The sequence below is a fragment of the Echinococcus granulosus genome (genome assembly GCF_000524195.1).
Source record: "Echinococcus granulosus chromosome Unknown EG_S00001, whole genome shotgun sequence".
In the NCBI taxonomy this organism is placed as follows: Eukaryota; Metazoa; Platyhelminthes; class Cestoda; order Cyclophyllidea; family Taeniidae; genus Echinococcus; species Echinococcus granulosus.
The window spans coordinates 1,973,541-1,993,456 of NW_020170381.1; the positions used below are offsets into that span (position 1 = coordinate 1,973,541).

The 19,916-nt window shown below is 43.7% G+C and overlaps 2 protein-coding genes across 2 annotated transcripts; both read left to right on the forward strand. All coding sequences in view use genetic code 11, as the record gives it.

Annotated features, from left to right (window-relative positions):
• Positions 1-656: 656 nt before the first annotated feature.
• On the forward strand, positions 657-1,525 carry EGR_00226 (14-3-3 protein epsilon; the record flags this gene model as incomplete). The annotated part of the gene is made up of 3 exons (XM_024489475.1): positions 657-780; positions 813-1,116; positions 1,150-1,525. 3 exons carry the CDS (start codon positions 657-659, stop codon positions 1,523-1,525), a joined length of 804 nt encoding a protein of 267 aa, XP_024356153.1.
• Positions 1,526-6,153: 4,628 nt separating this feature from the next.
• Positions 6,154-18,092, forward strand: EGR_00227 (putative ATP-dependent RNA helicase DDX20; the record flags this gene model as incomplete). Its single annotated transcript, XM_024489476.1, has 22 exons — positions 6,154-6,279; positions 6,313-6,618; positions 6,658-7,394; positions 7,495-8,170; positions 8,334-8,465; positions 8,668-8,817; positions 8,903-9,281; positions 9,374-9,779; positions 9,966-10,253; positions 10,677-10,959; positions 11,098-11,307; positions 11,422-11,785; positions 12,074-12,282; positions 12,793-13,131; positions 14,056-14,307; positions 14,863-15,049; positions 15,299-15,809; positions 16,036-16,177; positions 16,568-16,673; positions 16,831-16,935; positions 17,028-17,287; positions 17,658-18,092. The coding sequence occupies 22 exons, from the start codon at positions 6,154-6,156 to the stop codon at positions 18,090-18,092; spliced, it is 6,603 nt and encodes a 2,200-aa protein (XP_024356154.1).
• Positions 18,093-19,916: the final 1,824 nt, after the last annotated feature.

Consider the following 19,916-nt stretch of genomic DNA (forward strand, 5'->3'; position numbering starts at 1 on the left):
TACACTGTAAATGTAACAAATAAGTATCCGGTGACTTCTTTGAAATTTACTAAACCAACAAAGACTAGCAAAAGTATCTCTAAGGTTAAAAGAAATGTACCATTAGCTTAAGCCTTAGATCGTAAGTGATCCATTTTGAATTTCCTGGAAAAAGATGAAATAGATAAAAGGTATACGCGTAGCACATAATTTCCACCTGCACCATCTAGTTAGCAGGACGCCGAAAGCGACCCATCCCGAAAGAGAGTAGCTAAGACAGCGTAAAGAACTCTGTTAAAGATCTTATTTAGTAAGCTTTTTAGGAAGAAATTAAGCAGGTCTTATAAGCTAAGATCCTCTGGCCACGATCAGCAATAATAAACTGCATGATAGTTCGTTAATATATTTTGGGAAAAATTTTTAATGAAAATTAAGTAGACTTAAAGGACACACCCATTAGTTTTACAAGTCAAGAATCTGCTAAATAATACCATTCCAAGTCACCTTCTTCTCAGAACAATCTGATATTTATTGCTCTGTCAAAATTTTCCTACCTCATGGGCACCATATTAATGTCATGTGTGTGCTGCGCAACAGGTGTAAATACAAATTCTACACTTTAGGACAGCATTACAAAGCTTCCGCAGATAATAAAGGCCAAATTTTCCCAAATCCCGATGTTTGAATCGTCAGATATTAAGCCGACATACAAACTATTTCTTCGATATTGCGCACCAATGGTATCGAAAGATGACTGTTTGTACAATGCAAAATTAGCGGAGCAAGCTGGACGATTTGACGGTACTTGCAGCATGTTTTTATCTTGCCTTCAGATATGGTTATATTTATGGACTCTATCTTACGGATGAATGTTGAGCTAAAAGCTGAGGAGAGAAATTTACTTTCAACAGCATATAAAAATGCTCTTCTTCCAAGGCGCCGAGCCTGGGACGAAATAACTGTTGCTGTGCAAAATGCCGAGAAAAGTGGCTCTTCTGAATATCAATATTTCTTAAAATATCGCGAAACCATTGAAGCCGAAATACGCCTAATGGTGCGTAAATTACTAGCGTACATTGATTCCTGTTTATTAAAGGTTGAACAGGAACCTGATGTAAAAGCTTTTTATTATAAACTGTATGTGCCTCTTTTTATTTTTATGCTTGGAAGCAATGGCGATTGCTATAGATATCTTGCTGAATTCGAAACTGGTAATGACAGAAGCGATTGTGCTGAGCATAGCTTAAATGCTTACAAGAACGCTTTTGAGATAGCGTCGGGAAACTTAGCCCCTACGAACCCTTTGAGGCTTGGGATTGCACTAAATTTCGCTGCTTTTTACTTTGATATTGTTCACGCCGTTGATAAGGCTTATAAACTCTTGCAAGCTGCATATGACGATGCCATTGCAGAAATTGACAATCTATCAGAAGAACCATATAAAGAATCAGCAATCGTTATGAAACTTTTGAAAGAAAATATGCGACTATGGCTGCCTTATATGCAATCCGAAGAATGTGGGTGCCGTGGCAGACCAAGATCTTAAATTTACCTTACCCGTATATTAATTAATATACATGCTTTATTCAGTAACTGAAGCAACAATTTAAGTACACACTCATTGGTCTTCGTATTCCTTCTAATTCGAATTCTATCAAATGCGGTCGTTAGATACAACATTTATAGCTACTACCTTATTGAATTCAAGCTATTTATTTCCCCACAATCTATTTGGCATCATTCGCCTCGACTGTATTTGGGTTTCTAAACCATAAATTGATGCGGGTTTTGAGACACTTGCCAGCAGTAGGCTGGGACTTTGGTAAGCCCGTAATGAGTCAAAGTAGTATGGAAGAGCATCTAATGCTAACGTACAGAAGAATTAGGAGATTGTTATGATTGGCTCGAAGGCTATGCATCAAAGTGTGAGTACAAACCATAGGGACCAAAGAGTCCGCGTAGTTAAGCAAGCGATTAAATGAAACATCAACTTACTACACACCCATGTCAAGTCACCTTCCGCTTTGTCATGAACTTTACGTGATACCAAAAAAGAAGTATAGATAAAAATTGCGGGAGACAACTTCTTGTTATTTTTTTTCCGAGCTGACTTTTACCGGTATTCCACATTAGTATTGATTTGCCCCCACTTTCCGAGACCTTGAAACTTTTATTTGATTTAAAAGATGGACAAAGGTTATTTTAATATACATTTCAACAATATTATAACCGATTTACTTTGTAGGTAGTGTACTTTATCTAATTTCTCCGCCTTCATTTGGCGGGAAACGAAACCTAGATCATTGCAATTTGTAGTTATAGGTAAGTATTAGCTAACAGCATGACTGGGACTTCATAATGGAGTTACGCAATTTATGCTAGGTCAGTCCAAGCAAAGGACTGGAAACTACACTTTGAGTCGAGACGTGCTGTAATGGATTCCCCATTCCTTCCTTCCACCTTCTCTTGCATATCCTTAGAATGAGAAGTTTGGGCAGAAGGGGCATCTTTTATTTGAGACGCATGGTGGGAGTTTACAGGTCACTAAAGTCTAAGGGAAATGGAAGACCGTTTCCTCCCCAAGGACTGATGGCGCCGCTCAGCCAAAAGGTTTGCGCAAACTGCTGGCATGTCATCTAAAAGGTGTATTCAAATAACCATGTTATTTTTGCACTGACGATTAGCCTAATGTATGAGCCTTAGTTTTGCCCAAATAACCTCAAGTAATTCTGGGCCTTAATTGCACTTCAAATTTTCATTGTAATCGTGTTTTTGCTTGAGCATAGTATATCGTCATCATTGTGTGGGATACCTATTAGGGATTTTCAGGCACTATTAAGAGCTTACTCAAATACCACTTTAACTCATGGGTTTTAAGGAAGATTTAGAATCACGCTTTATTACATTTTAAGGCAACTTGCACTTTATATCAAATAGTCTAAGCTTTTTATTTTTTGAAAGGGCTGGAAAACTTGGTCGACATACTGCATAATGTCGGCGTAGATTTTCAAACTCATTTAAGGTATTGTCATATTAATAGGTGCTGCTCACTCCAATGGCCTTCGTCCATGTATTACAGGGCATGGGTGTATGGCATCCTATCGGTTCTCTTTGTCGTGGCCATTAGCTTAGCACTCTTTCAAAGCTTCAGAAGCCTCTCATATAGCGTTTGAGGAAGGTAAGGTAGCAAAGCGCGCTGCTGGCAAATGCCTTAAAGAATATGATTCGGATGATGGGTCATCAGACGAATCATCTTCAAGGTGACCCACTATCTTTGATGATTTATAACATTAATATCGGAAATCACTTTTCAGGGCTGTCCGTAACAATCCACAACCATGAAGCAGTTCATGCACACTCATATCAACTGGGAAGTCATAAAAGCCGAATAGATGCTGCCCAAATGCATTAACCGATAGTGGTATGCTTCAAAACTATTAATCTAGTCTTCTCTTATGTTACTAATAAATATACTATAACTCTAGATGGATGAATGTATTGCGGTGGGAAATAATTTGGTATTTCAGCTCGAAAGTAACAAAACATGTCACCATATATTCTTGGAAGACCCATTTGCTTTCTGCATCGCGGTTATGAGGCACCACTTCAACCCTGCATGATGTTCATGCTTGGTGCGTGGTGAACTTCAGACAGACTTACTGTGAATTGCTCACTTTCTAAAGGCCATGTAATAGTTACTGTTGGGATCCGTCCACTCAATACCATACAGCTAAAACGTTTGCAGAAGGAGTGCCTTCCATCAGAATCGGCCAGGACTAAACAGTAGGAAGGGATATATAGTCTTATTCTTACCTAACAACCCTGGAACCATTACTAAATAACTGGTGTTTGGGGACATCTACATCTCAGAATGAGGAATACTATCTGACTTTATCATCCACTTTGTCTCCTACTAAATTTCTCCGAGCTATGGGCACTTTCAATTCCTTATACTAGGTAGCCACTTTCAAAATATAGTGAAAATCATTAGAACTATGAGTAAGTTTAAAACGAAGTTGGCTAAGGCAGGGTTTTTGGAGGTTGAGACAAATGAGAGCGTGAGATTTGTAGCTGACTTGTCTTTTGAGCAGGAGTCATGGATTTTAGCGGCAAACATTTGAAAGAATATAATACTATATGAATCTTTCGCCACCTATTGAGTTTATATGAAAAAAATGCAAATAGGTTCATTTGGCCACCTTATATTTACAGGCTTTCGAGCATTCAACGCCCCCGAACACGATTAGATCCAAATGCATGACCAACTTCGTTGAAGGAACAATCCAAATATAAAATAAAAAAGCACAAAATATTACCTATTGAAAACACAATGATTTTTCATAACAAATGAAGTCTCGATCTTGTAGTAGAACAGCAAACCCCCCTAGATCTGCACCAAATAAGCAGTCTAAAAAAGACCAAACTGCCAACGTAATACATAGGTTGTTTAAAGGTACCTCTTAGAGAATAAGTGGAAGTCAGTTCAAACCTCGTGATAGAAGAGTGGTCAGAATCCCCCAAATCCCCCCGATTCTCTCAAACTTGTACTTCTTCTCCTCGACTCTAACTAATAAACATGTCCCAACAAAACCAGCCCGTTCAAAGTTCTTGTCGTCTTTTAAGGGGGAGGGGGATGGAGTCAGTCAGCGCTGTCATTAGTGGCCTTCATACCCATTGAACGAAGAGGCTGATTTGATTTGGACTTGTTCATCATTTAGTCAGGGAGAATTTGTACAGGTTCAGGGGGATCGGGAGGCTTTGAAGATTCGGAGCATTCTAACTACCCCTCGATAACGAGACTCGAGTTAAAATCCCACTTTCTCTTTGAAAGGTGCCTTTAAACAATATGAATTTTTCAGTCAAAGTAGAGACTCGGCAACAATAAATACAGGATATCTTCCCATTTAGCACGCAATCCAGCAAATGTGCTCCGGTATTTTCTCAAGATATGCTGCGCAATGCTTACTCAAAGAAACATGAAAAAGAGAGGTGGTTGTTAAACTATTTAAAACCATCATTAAAGACCTGCTCCTGATAGGATTATGAAATAGATGGATTGGAAGACAAGTGGCAATGAAGTGGAAATCGCGAGTGAGAAAAAGACATGGTTCTATACTGTCGCTCTAAGTTTAGTATGCTTCAAGGCGATCTGCTCTTAGCTCAAAGGCCTTTGCACCACCAAAACACTAAAAGAGGCTACAAAATTTTCGGCGCTCCCATAGGTAGATGAACAGTTAGAAGAGTATGGTCTCGATGCAGCTCAGGTGAACCGGTACAAAAATGCGAAAACCACAGCAATCGAAATCAAAATCCGATACAAAAGTGCGCACAGTGAATATTATTAATTTACGGTGGTGAAAATGAATAAACATCTCGTTGAATTCGAAAAAGCCAAACTACATACTATTGGCATCAAAGCCTAGCATAAAAAATATTTTTCTAACCATAAAGTAAAGAACTGTAAGTAACACCTAGATAACACATGAGTGTTTCAATAAAAATGCAAAATTTTGCAGTTGTTTAAGTCTTTCGTCTGTAGGAGATGCACTTTGAACACATTGAGCTAACCTCAAGGTAATCAGCCATCTTGGTTCTATTGCACGCCTTTGGGAGCCAACGGTTTAAACTAAACTTTATTCCCCCGTGTTTGTACGTGAACTGCTCACATATACATGTCTTTTAAACCGGCTTTATTATTCTACATCCTGTTTTTCCTTGCATTTGTTGTCCCAGAGAGATTGTCTTTATTCATGCCGTGTAGTGTGAATTCGGTTTGGTCTTGCATGGGTGTCCGGTTTTTCAAATTTCGTGTACGTGTTTTAGTAGCAGTTTATTTAATTCGTCCATTTTGCGAAATGGTTTTAAGAGCTTGAACTTGGTAACTGTAACCCTGTAGGTCTTGTTTTGAAATTGTGTCTTAAGCGTTAGTATTAACATTCCTGTCCCGTTTCTTTGTGTTTGCTCGGTTTTATTTATTAGCCTAAGAGAAATAATATGTTTGGTTTTATTTCCTTACCTCTTGTCATTCTGTGTTATGTGACCATCATGTGAAGTCCCATTTCGCCGCAATATTTTATTTCCTCCGAATGTCTTTAAATGTTGTTGGTGCTATTAACACGTAATTGCTTTTTATGCAGGGCCTGTGTGCTGTCACTCTGATTGTCCTTTTACAACATGGATCTACTGGATCAGAATCCGCACGAGCGGAATAGCGATATTGACAGCCTCATTATTGCTGCTACTGCAGCTTCGGGCGATGAGCCCATTGATACTGATATGGCTGTTGAAGAATGCGTCAACGTAAGGTTCTCCTTGCTTTATTTCAGCCTTTAGTATGAAGGTGGTGAGGGGACCTCTCGCCCTGGTCAGGCATATTGGCATCCTGGCTTTCTGCACTCTGAACACGTTGCTGCTATTCAAGAAGCTGCACGCAATGTGCTGGTTGAACACGATCGCCATTTCTTACCTGATTCATACAGTAAGAAGTTTGGCACTGAGTTAGACTATCAAGAAATGATGGATCTTATGGACTTTAAAGGAGAGGAGGAAGAAACAGTTGACCACATAGAATCTATGAGAAAACATTCCATGGTTTTCGAGGCTTCCGGAGCGCATTCACAAGCTCTTCCACTTTATGAGGTGCGTTTACTTCTACTTTTTTCATCAAATTTTGTTTAGCAAGCTGTCAACGAAGCAGCCTATCAAATCTCTACCGTACAACCCGCAGCCATTTTCCACAAGCGGGACCTCGCAATGTTAGCAAAAATAGCTGTTCGTATGACCGGTTTCGAGTTTCCAATTTCGCGTGCTGCTAACTACACTCCAATGGATGACTACGTTACAGGGTCATCTTCGGGAACTGTTCTGGAAGCAGAGGAGAACACCCAATCCCTCAGACCTTCAACAGCGGCTCCTGCTAGCGCCTCCATGCTTCTTCAGAAATCCGGTCTGCTTGCACCAAGACGTGACGCCTTAAAACCAGAATTAACAGCTCAGGAATACGCAATAATAGCCCGTGCTGCCCAGGAGCTCGCACCAGAACTACCCAACTTAGCACTGAAAAGCAGAGATCAGTGCAGTTTAGTTGAAAACTTTGTGTACACCGATGCAGTTCGTTTGATGAATATTAGCCCTGAGCGACTGGATGAAGAGATGGAGTACATTCGTGATGTAAGTGCCATCTACGGCCGATATCAAAGTGGCCCTCGAATGCCTTCCCCTCGTTTATCACCCTACGAGATGGGTATGAATGAGGCGGCTGCATGCGTTGCTAAATTGCGGCCCAGTTTACTTACTCATACTCTCCATTTGACCGAATGGGCCAGACGTGTGCTCACACTATCCGGTCTTCAATTGTCCAGAATTCCTGCTCCGTCCTCTCCCTCGCATCATCAGTCGGTTCATGGTGATCGATGGTGCGTTTTTATTGTCTATTTTTAGCTCTCTATGTAGTTTATGCAGCGTTTGTACCACTTGATCCGCAGTTAACCGTCGGTTTGTGTGTGATTTTTGCAGGCCTCAACGTGGTGGCTCAAGCAAAAATCCCTCAGGCCAGATGCGCATTCATGGCAACGAGGCAGCATTTGGAGGAACCACTGGCTGTGGCCTTACCTACTCCAGTGAATACCTCAGTGATTTTGGTGGCGGAGGTGGCGGCGGTTTCAGTATCACTACAGCCGCTGACGCTAGCAGTGGCGACGTTATTGACTACGAGTCCTCTTGTGGCCTTGACAGTAGCGAACTCATTCAGCCCCTAGGGGGTGCGCAAGCTATTGCCCTGCTCTCCGACTTCAGTTTGGAGAAACTTGGTCGTGCTCAGTTTACCGTTGTCGACCCACGCACAGACGCAGAGTTTGAGAACTGTCCTCTCGAGTTGCTTGTCGAGGAAGACGATACACCACTCGATATGGCCGAAATCCTCCGTCTATCTGGCGCAGATAGTCTAGAGAATGCGACTGAACTTTTGGTTCCCTGCAGCGGCTACACAAGTGTAAATGCCTTCGATTTAACGCGGTGCACGAATTTGAAGGAATTGGATCTAAGCGAGAATGCTCTTCGAGTCTTTCCTAGACGTTTGCATCTTGCGAATTTGAAGAAGCTAGGTTTGTCAGGCAATAGGTTTATTCATCTACCACTGATCGAACAATTCCCGAAGTTGACGCGTTTGACTATCGATGAGAGGCTGAAACAGGTTTGTCAAAATGTTCCAATCTACACTTGTTTTGTTCAAGCTCGCTCTTATTGGACTCACGTCCAATGTAGTGGCTAATGAGTTGCTGGTTGTATGAGCTCTATATTGTCTGTTAGTTTATTCAAAAAACGTTTCCATATTAAGTGCACATTACCTTATTTAGCTTCTAAATCCTCAAATGCTGGCATACTTCTGTCCAAAACTGAAAGTAATCAATGGCCAGTTTTTTGATGAAATCTGTTCAGATTTCACGATCCGCGTAATTCAAGAGGCGAGGGCTATCATGGAGCCATATGTGAGTTGTTCGAGCTTTATCATGTCCCCTATCGCACACTAGAAGTGCCTTTTTAAACTGACTTGAAACATCCTAATTTGGTTTGTTATTTTTCACTACGCGGCTTTGGTGACACTGTCGTTTGATTAGTGTTTTCCTAAGTGACGTACTAATCGAAACCTCTTTCACACCAGTTAAACTACTCATTTTGTGTATTCTGCAGATCCGCTCAAAGTGGGAGAATGAGTTTGCGGACCGCTTGCAACCAACCAGCACCCAAGAAGAGCGTCTTCGATCCATCGAAACTATGATCCAACAGTTGAAGGATAACTTCATGCTGGATGATACCGTGGTACCCTATAAAAATTTGCTTGTAAGTGTCATCCTCGTAGGCTGTCTCATGATTTTGTCTGTTGGTGTCTTCGTGTCAAATGTTGGGTTGCTTTAACATCACCCAGGCATATCGCATAGTGGACGAGTATCTCCGATCGAAGCAGCAACAGCAGCAATTGCCGGATTTGGAGATAGCAGCAGCGGAGGCGGACTCGGCCGCTCAGCGCGAGCGCGAAAAGCGCGCAAATGAGCTGGCTACTGCCCTCGAGGCGGAAGTGCCCATGCCAAATGTGGTGGATGACGATGAGGAGTCGACTGCCATGCTCTCATCTTCCGCCAACGTCGATGGAGGCTCCGGCGGTGAGCCGCAATCCACCGCCGTTGCGGATTTGGGAGAGGCAATTGTGGTAGATGATGGTGAGGATGAGTCTCTCCATCCCGCCGCGCACTACGAGGGTGACGAGGAAGATGAGGAGGAAAGAGAAGCTGAAGCTCGAACTGCTGGTACAAACCTATTTTTATTTGGTCCAATTTTTTTCCCTCCTATTCAAGCAGAACTATCCGTAACTGGTAGCGATGGTGTGAAACTGTTTCAGGCGAGAGAGCCCTCTTTGACGCAGCAGACGAATTGTTGGGAGTAAATTTTCCCGACCCACTACTCCTTCAGCAACAGCAGCAAAGTCAACCCATGCAGATGATGGTGTTGGACAGTATGGGTCGCCTAACCCAACAGCAAGTGATTCCTGTGACACCCCACGGTCAGATGCAGATGGGTGCAATGCAGAATCAGCCTCCTTACCAAATGCATCTAGGCAAGTCACTACGCGCGGGCCGATCAATCGTCATGACGGTGGTTCGTCCTAGCGGAATCTCAGGTCGTCCAGTGGCCGAGTTCCTCCCTGGCGAGTTGCGCAACAAGGACTATGTGAAGGGCTACATGGCCTCGGAAATCTATAAAAAGACCGTTAAAGAGACCCTCGGCCAAAAAGCCACGCCACGAAAGTAGGTTGTTTTTAATAATTTCCTCCTGAAGTGTTTCTTGTGAATACCCCTTACTTTCATTTCTGTACTCGTTTTCCTTTGGGTACATTAATTTCCCTCCTCCAAAATTGTGTTTGTTTTTTTTAATACATTAATTAAATTTACCTATTCTTTTGAGAACTGATAAATATTCACCCGCTTGCTTAGACGCAATGGACCAGGTCGCCCCCGCAAGTCGGAGCCCGCGTCCACGATTAGAACGCCCGGAGCACCGGTGCCCGCATTGGTGCCGTTGAGTGAGATAAACCCCAGTGACCTCGGCAGTATCAAAAACCCCGTAGTCCCGCCGCTGCACTCCACGATGCCCAGAAGCGGCCAGAACATGAAGAGAGCAACTGCCACTGGTGGCATACTCCTCGATGACGCCGGTCTTGGGGGCAATGCTGCGGGTTTACCTCCACGGCCAAAGAAACGCAAGCCTCTCGGCATGCACAGGTGCTAGTCGTCCATCTTAAGCATATAGTGTATTTGTGCGCGATGACTGTTGATACCAATTCTGTTGTCAGGTTATATTACCGTCTAGAAGCCTTATGTAGTCTACCATGGGTCACTTGGTGTACGTCATGGATAGTATTTTACTAGTAATTTGCTTTTTGAAATGAGGCTGTGGCTGATTGTTCTTGATCCTAATGTATTCATTATTAGAAATAAATGCTGTGTTGGGTATCAAGTAGTCCGGTTAACGGGTCTTGTAGTGACCTGTGTACCTGTTTTTCCTAATTCTCAACATTATCATTTAAAATAGACTTCAGCTTTGCTATGTTCACGGTCTCGCGTGTGATTACCTAAGGTCATTAATGTAATGTTATGTGCCTCGTGCTAACACTTGATTTATTTACTTATTTGGTGTATCTATAGAAGTCTCCGTGACTTGTGTGCGGAGCCCACCTATGGCTTTACACCGAGCTACCTGACACCCTCGGGTACTGTGGGAGGGCTACGAACGGATGCCTCGATGATTGACTATGATCCGCTACACTTCATTCGGTGTCACGCCAAGGACAATGACGCGGGCGACAGCGAGACCAAAGTGTGGCGCTGTCTCTTCGAGCCCAATCCCTTGCGCCCCGAAGAAACCACACACGTGGTCGCCACGTGTGGCGGCGAATGCGTCTGCCTAATCAACTGTGCTACCGGCAAAGTAATGAAGAGGTTCAAACACATGGAGGAGGCAAGTTCACTCGTCAGGGCTTTTTGCGTTTGTGCATCTTCTAAACAGATTCGCTAATGCTAACAATTTTGGTTATGTACTGTAAAGACAATCTCTTGACCTTTGTAGGAGTTCTACACAATCGCTTGGACCACAGTAGAGGTTGAGGGCAATAAGCGCACCAACATTTTGGCAGCAGCCGGTCGTATGCGCGAAATTCGGTTGCTGCATCCGGAGCAGCTAGTTTGCTATGCTGAGATGAAGGGCCACACAGAGGACATCACTGCTATGATTTTCCATCAAACACAACCCACCATACTATTCAGTGGAGACTCTAAGGTGAGCTGCACACCTCAACTTGTCTTTCAACAGCCTATGTCCTCTCGAAATTAAGCCCGTGTTTTTCTAAAAGCCTGTGCATTCATTGGACTTTATTTATGCTTATGTATCCAGGCCTCCGTAATTGTCTGGGACATTGGAGTCCCCTCAGTCCCCGACTACAAGACTCGCTACCAGCTGCTGATGCGCCTCCGTTGTCCCCGACTGGACGTTAACCCAGTGTTGAATCTGGTTTTCCTACCGCACTACGCCTACCTGATTGCTGGATGTGAGGACGGTCTCTTCGCATGGAAGATCACCGACCTCCGACTGGAGAAACGCGAGCGTGAACCCGACATGGAGCTCAAACTGGAGGTGGATCATGAAGTCTGCATTGATGGACTGGCCCAGTTGAGTGACAATTCTCTCGTCATCAAAGTTGTCGAATCAGGTGAAATCATGGTGTTTGATTTCGCCGCTGTGCTCGAGCGGCGAAAAGGTCAGTCGCTTTCATCAAGCCTGTTTGTAATATCCGATCTTTTGCTTATTTGATAAATATGCGATTTGTTGTGCATTTTTGGGTATTTGGCATTAAATGCTAACTAGACATCTCATTATCTTATCTTCAAACGTGGTTTCTCGATCTCTTTTTGCACATTGATAGAATTTAATGCACGATTGCTCATTGTACGTAAAATGAAGCCACCACGTGCTGTTCCACAAACCCATTAAAGTACATATTCTTTTGCCTTTTTTGCTAACCTGATTTTTCTTTCTTGGCCTCCAGGTCTCCAACGCGTTGTACCAATCGAAATGCGTGGTCATTTGTATTGGCAAAAGACCGATGAAATTTACATCAATGTCTCAGTGCGTCAAAACCTCGGTGCTGTAATCTGTGGAGACAATGAGGGTGCTATATGGATCTACGACCTTGATCCCTATCTCGATGATCTTCATTCGTCCAGCAGAAAGAAGTTCTTTGTTAAACCAATTAAGGTATTATGTCGTCCTAAGTCTCTCATGAAGTCGTAATACGCCGTACCACCATTGAGGGAGATTTGTTATCGACGTAGAAAAGGGGCGGGGGGCTGTAGGCTTGACCTTTCGATTATGCCGCAACGATTGAAGAGTCCGCTTCCTTATCAAATCACTGCAGTACTTTTCTATTCAGCATCAGTGCTATTGACATTCTTAAAGTTCACTAATTTTTCTGCGAAGTTTCGCATTCTATCCTTAAAAGACGTGGGCTCTTAATGTTAACTTCTGCTACATTTAACCCAAATCTATCACGTAATTTGCTCGGTCCATTATGCCCATTTCTTCACTGTTTTTGTATTATGAGCCACTTGGTCCCATCGATTTTACCCATGAAAATGAACATTTGTATGTTGGTTTCGGGAATTACGTGGAATTATAATGCGGAGTACAAGGATTTATTCACGTGTAAACGTGCGTACTTGCGTGCATGGTCTTTCTCGCGTCTACATGCATTTTCTTCCTCCCCAGATTCTAGAATGGCCTGAGTGTTCGGTCCAAGGCAATCGAGATGAGGATCAACAATTAAAGGAGTCCATCACGTCTGGTTTTCGAAATCCCGTAGTCAATAGCGTGGAGATGAGTTCTGATGGTCATTTTCTGGCGGCAGTGACGGACAATAATCTCGTCTGCATTTGGCGCTACGCTCCTCCTATCACGACTGCCGCCCCAGTGGCGCCTTCTCCAGCCCCTGCCACAGCAGACAGTACTGTTGCTGCGACAGCGGCGTCAGCGACCGCCACCGACGAAGTGGGTAATCCCATCGACACCATTCTCATCAATATTCCTACCACCATCACCGGTTCCACCGTAGAAACTATAATTCAATCAGATCCCTCTACCACCGAGCCCCCTTCTCAACCTCCCCCTTCCTCCATCTAATTTTTTTTTTCGTGTACACATGAACTTTCTGCAAACATTTATTGTTCCTTCTTCCTTTCCCTCCCATTTTATATTTACTATCCACACGCTGCTCTTAACCACTTCTGCATAAAGAATATTGTATGCGCGCGTGTGTTATCTGTGTCGATCTGCCCCTACGTCAATGTGCGCTTTGTTTCAAAAAAGGCTCTACTTTAACCATCCTTCTTCGGTAAGCAAATTTGTATCTTATTTTTAATAAAATAATGTATAATCCTCCCTTCAGTTGTGCTGATGTGTGGGTCTTTCTGCCTCCTTTGAGTGTCCCACGGGTTTCGATCAACGGATGAACACCCCCATTCGTATGCATGGCCCCGTGATCGTGAGCTGGTGAATCTTGAAGTGCTTGTAGACACACACGTAGATTTTTCTTAAAGCGATAACTATCTAGAGTCATGGTCCATTCCTAGCTTTCGTTCGTCATGATATCTGTAGGCGCTTTTGGCTAGTCTGACGGCGAGTATCGTGTACGTCACTCCGCCGGTTCAGTTACAACTTACGATTGTTTGTTGTGGAGTGGTGCGATGAGAACCTGTTATTCATTGCTGTTCCCTACAAGTTGTTCGCATTACGTCGTCAATACTTGGATATCTATCAACTTCTTCCTTCTAATGGAGTGGTTTAATATGTCCTTGAAAGGGGTTCAATAGCGTAACTTTACCACTGTTAGTAAAGTAATAGGGTTATAGGTTAGCGATTTAGTGTAAAGTTAAATTCCCTTCAATTGCATGCCGATCATTTGCGTTGAGAGGTTTGTTTGGTCGTGCTGTTAATTTTTTCGGACTACCTAAAGCAATGTCCATTCATTTGTAGAGTATGGTCGATTTGATAGCGGAAGAGTCGGAAGGAGTGCGTATGGCCCACCAGTTGGACTCGAGCAAACGTACAGAGGATGTCATCTCGGCGAACGACCTGCTCTCCCACACGACTACCCTCTCCTTCACCGATATGGGTCTCTCGGTGGATGTCCTGCAGGGTCTCCGGGCCGCCGGCTTTCAGCGCCCCTCGCCCGTCCAAGTGAAGGCCATTCCTTTGGGACGTCTTGGAGTTGACATGATCGTGCAGGTTGGTCTCACTCGTAGCCATTGAAAATTTTTCTAACCGGGTAGACGTTTGCCCGATTACGGTTTGAAACAGTAGAAATCTTTGCAATTACCTTTTATGCAATTCCGTGTATTTAACAGGCTGCGACACCTGTAATATCAAGATAATAAGCATACTGACATACAGTTATCGGTGTTCAGTTCTTTAATACTAACGGTCCATTTTCATGGCTTTAGCAGCTGGACTGAATATGGAGAACTGGATCATTTATGTGACACGCGCTTAATAAAGACACATTTTTGTGGCCTGTTGGCTTGTGACTAAGATGGATGTTAATCTTCCTTTTTTATTACATATTTATTTGAATTGTGCCCCCTTGAGGGATCAAAGACTAGTTTGTGCATCTCCCCTCTGGGTTCATGAATGCGTTTTTTAAGACCTTAGGACTAAGTAAGAAAGTAAGAAACATAAAAGTTTTTTATTACCCTGGTGTTTCTCTGAGTTTTTTAGGAGAATTACCACGCATTGATTTCCATGTTCCTCTCGAAGCAGCACTTGTTTGCTCTTTCTTTCTAGGCGAAGTCGGGAACGGGCAAAACTGTTGTTTTTGCAATAATAACACTTGAGGCAATCGACGTTAAGAGGAAGGGTGTCCAGGCCATCGTCATCTCTCCAACCCGTGAGATTGCCTTGCAATCGGCTTCTGTCATCCGCCAACTCGGTCATTTCATCACTGGTCTCAAAGTTCAACTCTTTGTTGGCGGTACTTTTGTAGCTAGTAAAACTTTGTCCACTTATTACCCCCACCTTATACTAGTTCATCCTCAAGACTGTATATCCAAACGCCTCCACAAAATTTCCAAACACTACTGTGTACTGCTTCAAAAAGTATTCGGTGAGATTATTTGTAAAAAGGTCTAAGTTGTTTCCTCAAATGCCTTTTACTCCATGCACCTTCTTAGTCGAGGGGAAGTTGACACGCCCGTTTACTTTGATTTGAAATATCTTTTAGGCATTTCATTGTCAGAAGATGTAAAGCATGTGAGTCGCTGTCATGTGGCAGTGGGCACACCGGGAAGGCTGAAGTATCTCATAAGCGCTGGCCATATTAACTGCGACAGCGTCCGCCTCCTGATCTTGGATGAAGCTGACCTTCTATTCAGCGGTGGAGCCGGTCCTGAAGTCACGGATGCTGAGCTGCTGGCTGGCAAAAACACCTTCCCCGCCGCCATCAATTACATCTGGTGGGCTCTACCGGAATCCAAACAGGTGCTGGCACTTTCGGCGACGTACACTGAGCACCTCGTGAAAAATCACCTTCCTAGGTACTTAAAGTCGCCAGCTTTGGTGCGCCTCTCTTCCGACAACCCGTCCTTGCTGGGTGTTCGTCAGTTCTTTCACAAGGTTCCAACAAAATCTGCGTCTCCTGCAGCTGTCTTCAAGGCCAAGGTTAAGGAGCTGTTGCGAATTGTAAAGGAATTGGACTTTAAGCAATGTCTTGTATTTTCTAACTTCCACAACAGGTAAGCAATTTCGTTAATGTTGGCTAAGAATATTTGATGTAGCATCCTGACTGCTTAAAATGACGAATACATTACTTCTAACCGCTAGTAGTTGGTTCACCTTACTTCGATTTTTGTGGCTTATGTTTCGAACAGCAGCTGAAATTACGCTACGAATTAAAGTAGCCTCCAGGCAGCCGATCGTACGCGGATTTTATCTAGATTCCAATGTACTTGGTTTTTTTAGTGCGGAGCAGTTATGTGAGTCGCTTCGGAGCTCCGGTTGGCCCGTCACCTACATTTCTAGCGGTCTAGACCAAAAGGAACGCTTCAAGGCTTTCAACAGCCTTCGCGCTTTTCAGTGTAGAATCCTCGTATCCACTGATCTGGTACCTTTTGTTGCGTATTCTCCCCACCCATATACCTACAATAGCCCTTTTTCCTACTCTTCAATGTTTCCTTTTGCTTCTACTGGGTTGCAATGCATCGTGGCTACACCTCTCCTTTGATCAAACGACTTATACTCCAATGGTTTGATGACCCAACAATAACTGAAGTTTCCTCTTCTTTTAGTTTATTCAGCACTCTCTTCTTTCACCTTTTCAGAAAGAATATCTATTCGAGTTTTTAATTATTACAAATCAGTAAACTCGCGTATAATCTATTGGTCTTACCTTAGAAGAGCGCTATTTAGTTACAGACTAACAAATAGTTTCCTTTTTGAAAATTTGTCTCCTATATTCGCTCATAATTGTTTCCTTTGTTTTTCACTTCTCAAGACATCGCGTGGAATAGATGCAGAAAATGTAAACTTGGTGATCAACCTTGAAGTGCCTTGGAATCGAGATGTGTATCTGCACCGGATTGGAAGGGCAGGCCGCTTTGGTATGGCTCCCCATTCAGTTTAGGTTGTGCTTTCTTGGTCCCGCCTAGCATTATTCATTAAGCCGTCGGATGTGTGCAGCTGAATGTTGAAGCACTTTTGATTTAGAGTCTCTGCGGTTCATCTATTAAAGTATTTTTTTGATCGTGCTGCCATTAGGAAGCTATGGTGCATCCATTTTACTGGTGGCCGATACGGTCGACGAGGTGAAACTGTTATCTAGAATCGAGGACCCGGGTTCGACTCCGATTCGCCAGCTTCCAGGTAAACATTTTTATTCCGCAAATTGGCTTCGATAAGCACGAATACACTGTTTCAGACTTATCAAAGTTTTAGTGTGTTCTCGTCTCCTGTAGAACCGCTTCCGGTAGATTTGGCTACCGCGGAGTGTCCAGTAGACCTCTCCAATCTGGTAACTGTGACGAGACTGGCCACCACATTGGAGAGTGATCCACTTGGTTCGAGCAGGCCCGAAACTATCAAGCGTGTAGCAAAGAGGCTCTCTGGTAAAAGGGGAGCTCTCAGTGCATCAAATGCAAGCGGTGACAAGTATCCTGTCAAGGAACTCAGTCTCATGGAGAACCTGAAGCTGTACACAGAAGCAGCATTGAAGAGGGTAAGTTATTCACAATTCCATTCGGCCTGGTGTTTAAAGGTGATTAGGTAACCAGAGAAACGTTGAGTTAAGAATGTCTGATAAAATTACTTTGAGTTCCTCATATTTTCCCATTCCACAGTAGCAACCTATGCCGAGTTCTGTCCTGTATTCGTTGTGATAAGATCTGTTGTGGTCTTTTTAGCTGGCTAAATTTTGTGAATCTACATGAAATTCATATCACTGAGTATCAATACTTCAGAAAACCACAATTAAGTGGTTCTCAATCGGAATTAAAAGTACTCTCTATGAGTTGTTGTCAATGTCGATGTTAGTGTCGCATTGTCCTCTGGAAATCATTATTCCACAAAGGTTCCTTTTGCTATTGTAGTCATCAATACGTGTGCACTTATCCACCGATGAAGGTGTTCAAGAACCCGTCGAAACCTCAGGACTCGCGGCTGATTTGGAAAATAATATCCTTCGTCAGATGTTGGGGTTCCTGGGGAGCCATCCAACCTCAACAGCAGTGGCGAGAGAGGAGAAAGCGGTATCGAATTGTCGATCCTTGGAGCCCTCCGAGGCAGAAGAGCCTGGGATTCACAAACAGCACTACCACGTTGCTGTTGCTGATGCTGCCACGTCGACCGACCAACTGCCTTTGAGTCTTTCACCCCGGCAACTGGCACTGTGGAATGAATACTGCCGTCTAGTTGGCTGGAAGGATTACTTCTATCAGGCGTGGTGGAACACTACGCAGGAGTATGAGACAGTCCTCGAGGAATTCAGGAAAATGGCGATTCAAATGAACCAGACTGGAATGTAGCATTGTAACACATTGGAATGTGTTTGCTTGCAAGATGCACTGTTTCCCATCGAGTTGTATTTTAATCATCATGGGTGTCAAGCTATTGTGAAATGGTGGCTACGTGCGTGAACTTGAATTCTGTCCAAGCTCCTGATCAGGGCAATCAATGCGGACGCCTTCATTTCCTGATGGGATACGGCGTGTGCATAAGTGATTACTGGCTGCCTAATAGGTGGTTCCATTGTCTCATATTTACATTATTTTCAATCGCCTTGATCTCACCTTGATCATAAGTACATGTAGTGTTTGCCTCCGCATCATTATCGGTCAATTAGGCGAACTCAATGAGGAATCACAAGGGGAGTATTTTAGAATATGTAGGAAATCAAATTCCGAGAACGTTTAAATGCGTTTTTTTGGAGTTGTGAATATATCCGCCGGGGACAGAACACTATATGGGGATTCCAGTAGCTTACTTCTGCACGGACAGAACTCTGTTAAAATCGGGCTAACTGCGTTCGAATAATCAAAATCGTGACCCGGAATGAAGAATGATACCATAGACAATCTCAGTAGAGGTTACAATGTTACAAAAGGGAGAAATCTGTCTACGATTAAATGACAAGTGATTTAACATGTCAGCTGGGAAGGTAGCCCCGTTATTGTCCTGAATGGTGGTTTGCTCTCTCAAGAGGGTGGCACGACCCCGACTGGTGTGTGGTCACGTTCTTAGGTAGATTTTAAGGTTGACTGACGTTTGTAGTGTGACACCAGTGTTAAAGCCATCGTCGTATCGATCAAAACTGAGGATTTGAGGTTTAGATTTGAAATAAGCCTGTAACTCAGCGAAATTCTCATTTCTAAATGAATGTAACAATGCAGAAGTGTACGTGACCCAGGCTAACTTTAAGGTACTGCCATCTTTTCCAATTGATGGCTTAACACCCTTTGTAAGGAGTTGGTGTTACCTTGGCATGACCTAAAACCCGGACATCCACAACTCGCGTCTCGATTGGTCACAGCACACCAAAGCTGGCGATGACTCACAAGGCGGTGACGCATGCGCCAGTTGGGATTATCTGCAAAATTTTCACTGACGGATGGTTAACTTATAAAATCCCGGACGAGGGAGTGCTAGAAAGCGTGGAATTAAAAAGGGGATTCACAAAAGAACCTAATCAATTGCCCTAAATGATCTAGAGGGACTCTCAATAACAATGGGTTACGTCCAAGGCGCGGTAAAGGTAAAAGCGACAACTCAGTTTGTACACAATTTAAGCCCTGAATCTAGCGCAGAACAGATTCAACCAGATACGTAGCGTAGATTGTTGTCAAGATTCCTAAACGCATTTGCAACCACGGAGAGCACTAGCCAATTCCGGTACAGCAAAATAGCGCACGTGAAGCCAGGAGGTAGTACTAGAGGCAATAAACCCAACCACTATGCTAACAAGTAACAAATCGAGGCAGGGCAGGAAGTACGCCCGAGGCCCAGACGAGAAAACCCAACCTTCCAACACAGGCAGACAGCGCGATGGCCGAGCTCAAGGCACCAAGTCACAGCAGTCGCCACCGAAGCCGCACGCCCGCAACGCAGGCGAGCTTGACGCAAGCCACAGAGGGAGAGAATCGGAAACAGCTAAAGTACCATAGCCAAAGCAACGCAGACCAAAGCAACCGCGCAAGCAGCACAGAAAGGCAACAAAACAAACCCGGGAATCCCATGCAGCTCTAGGCAGGAGCCAAACCTCAGAAGGCACCCACGCACCCCAGACACCACTTACAAGCGAGCGCCGTATTACCACCCTGCACCCACAGAGATAAAGACAAGATCCCAATTAT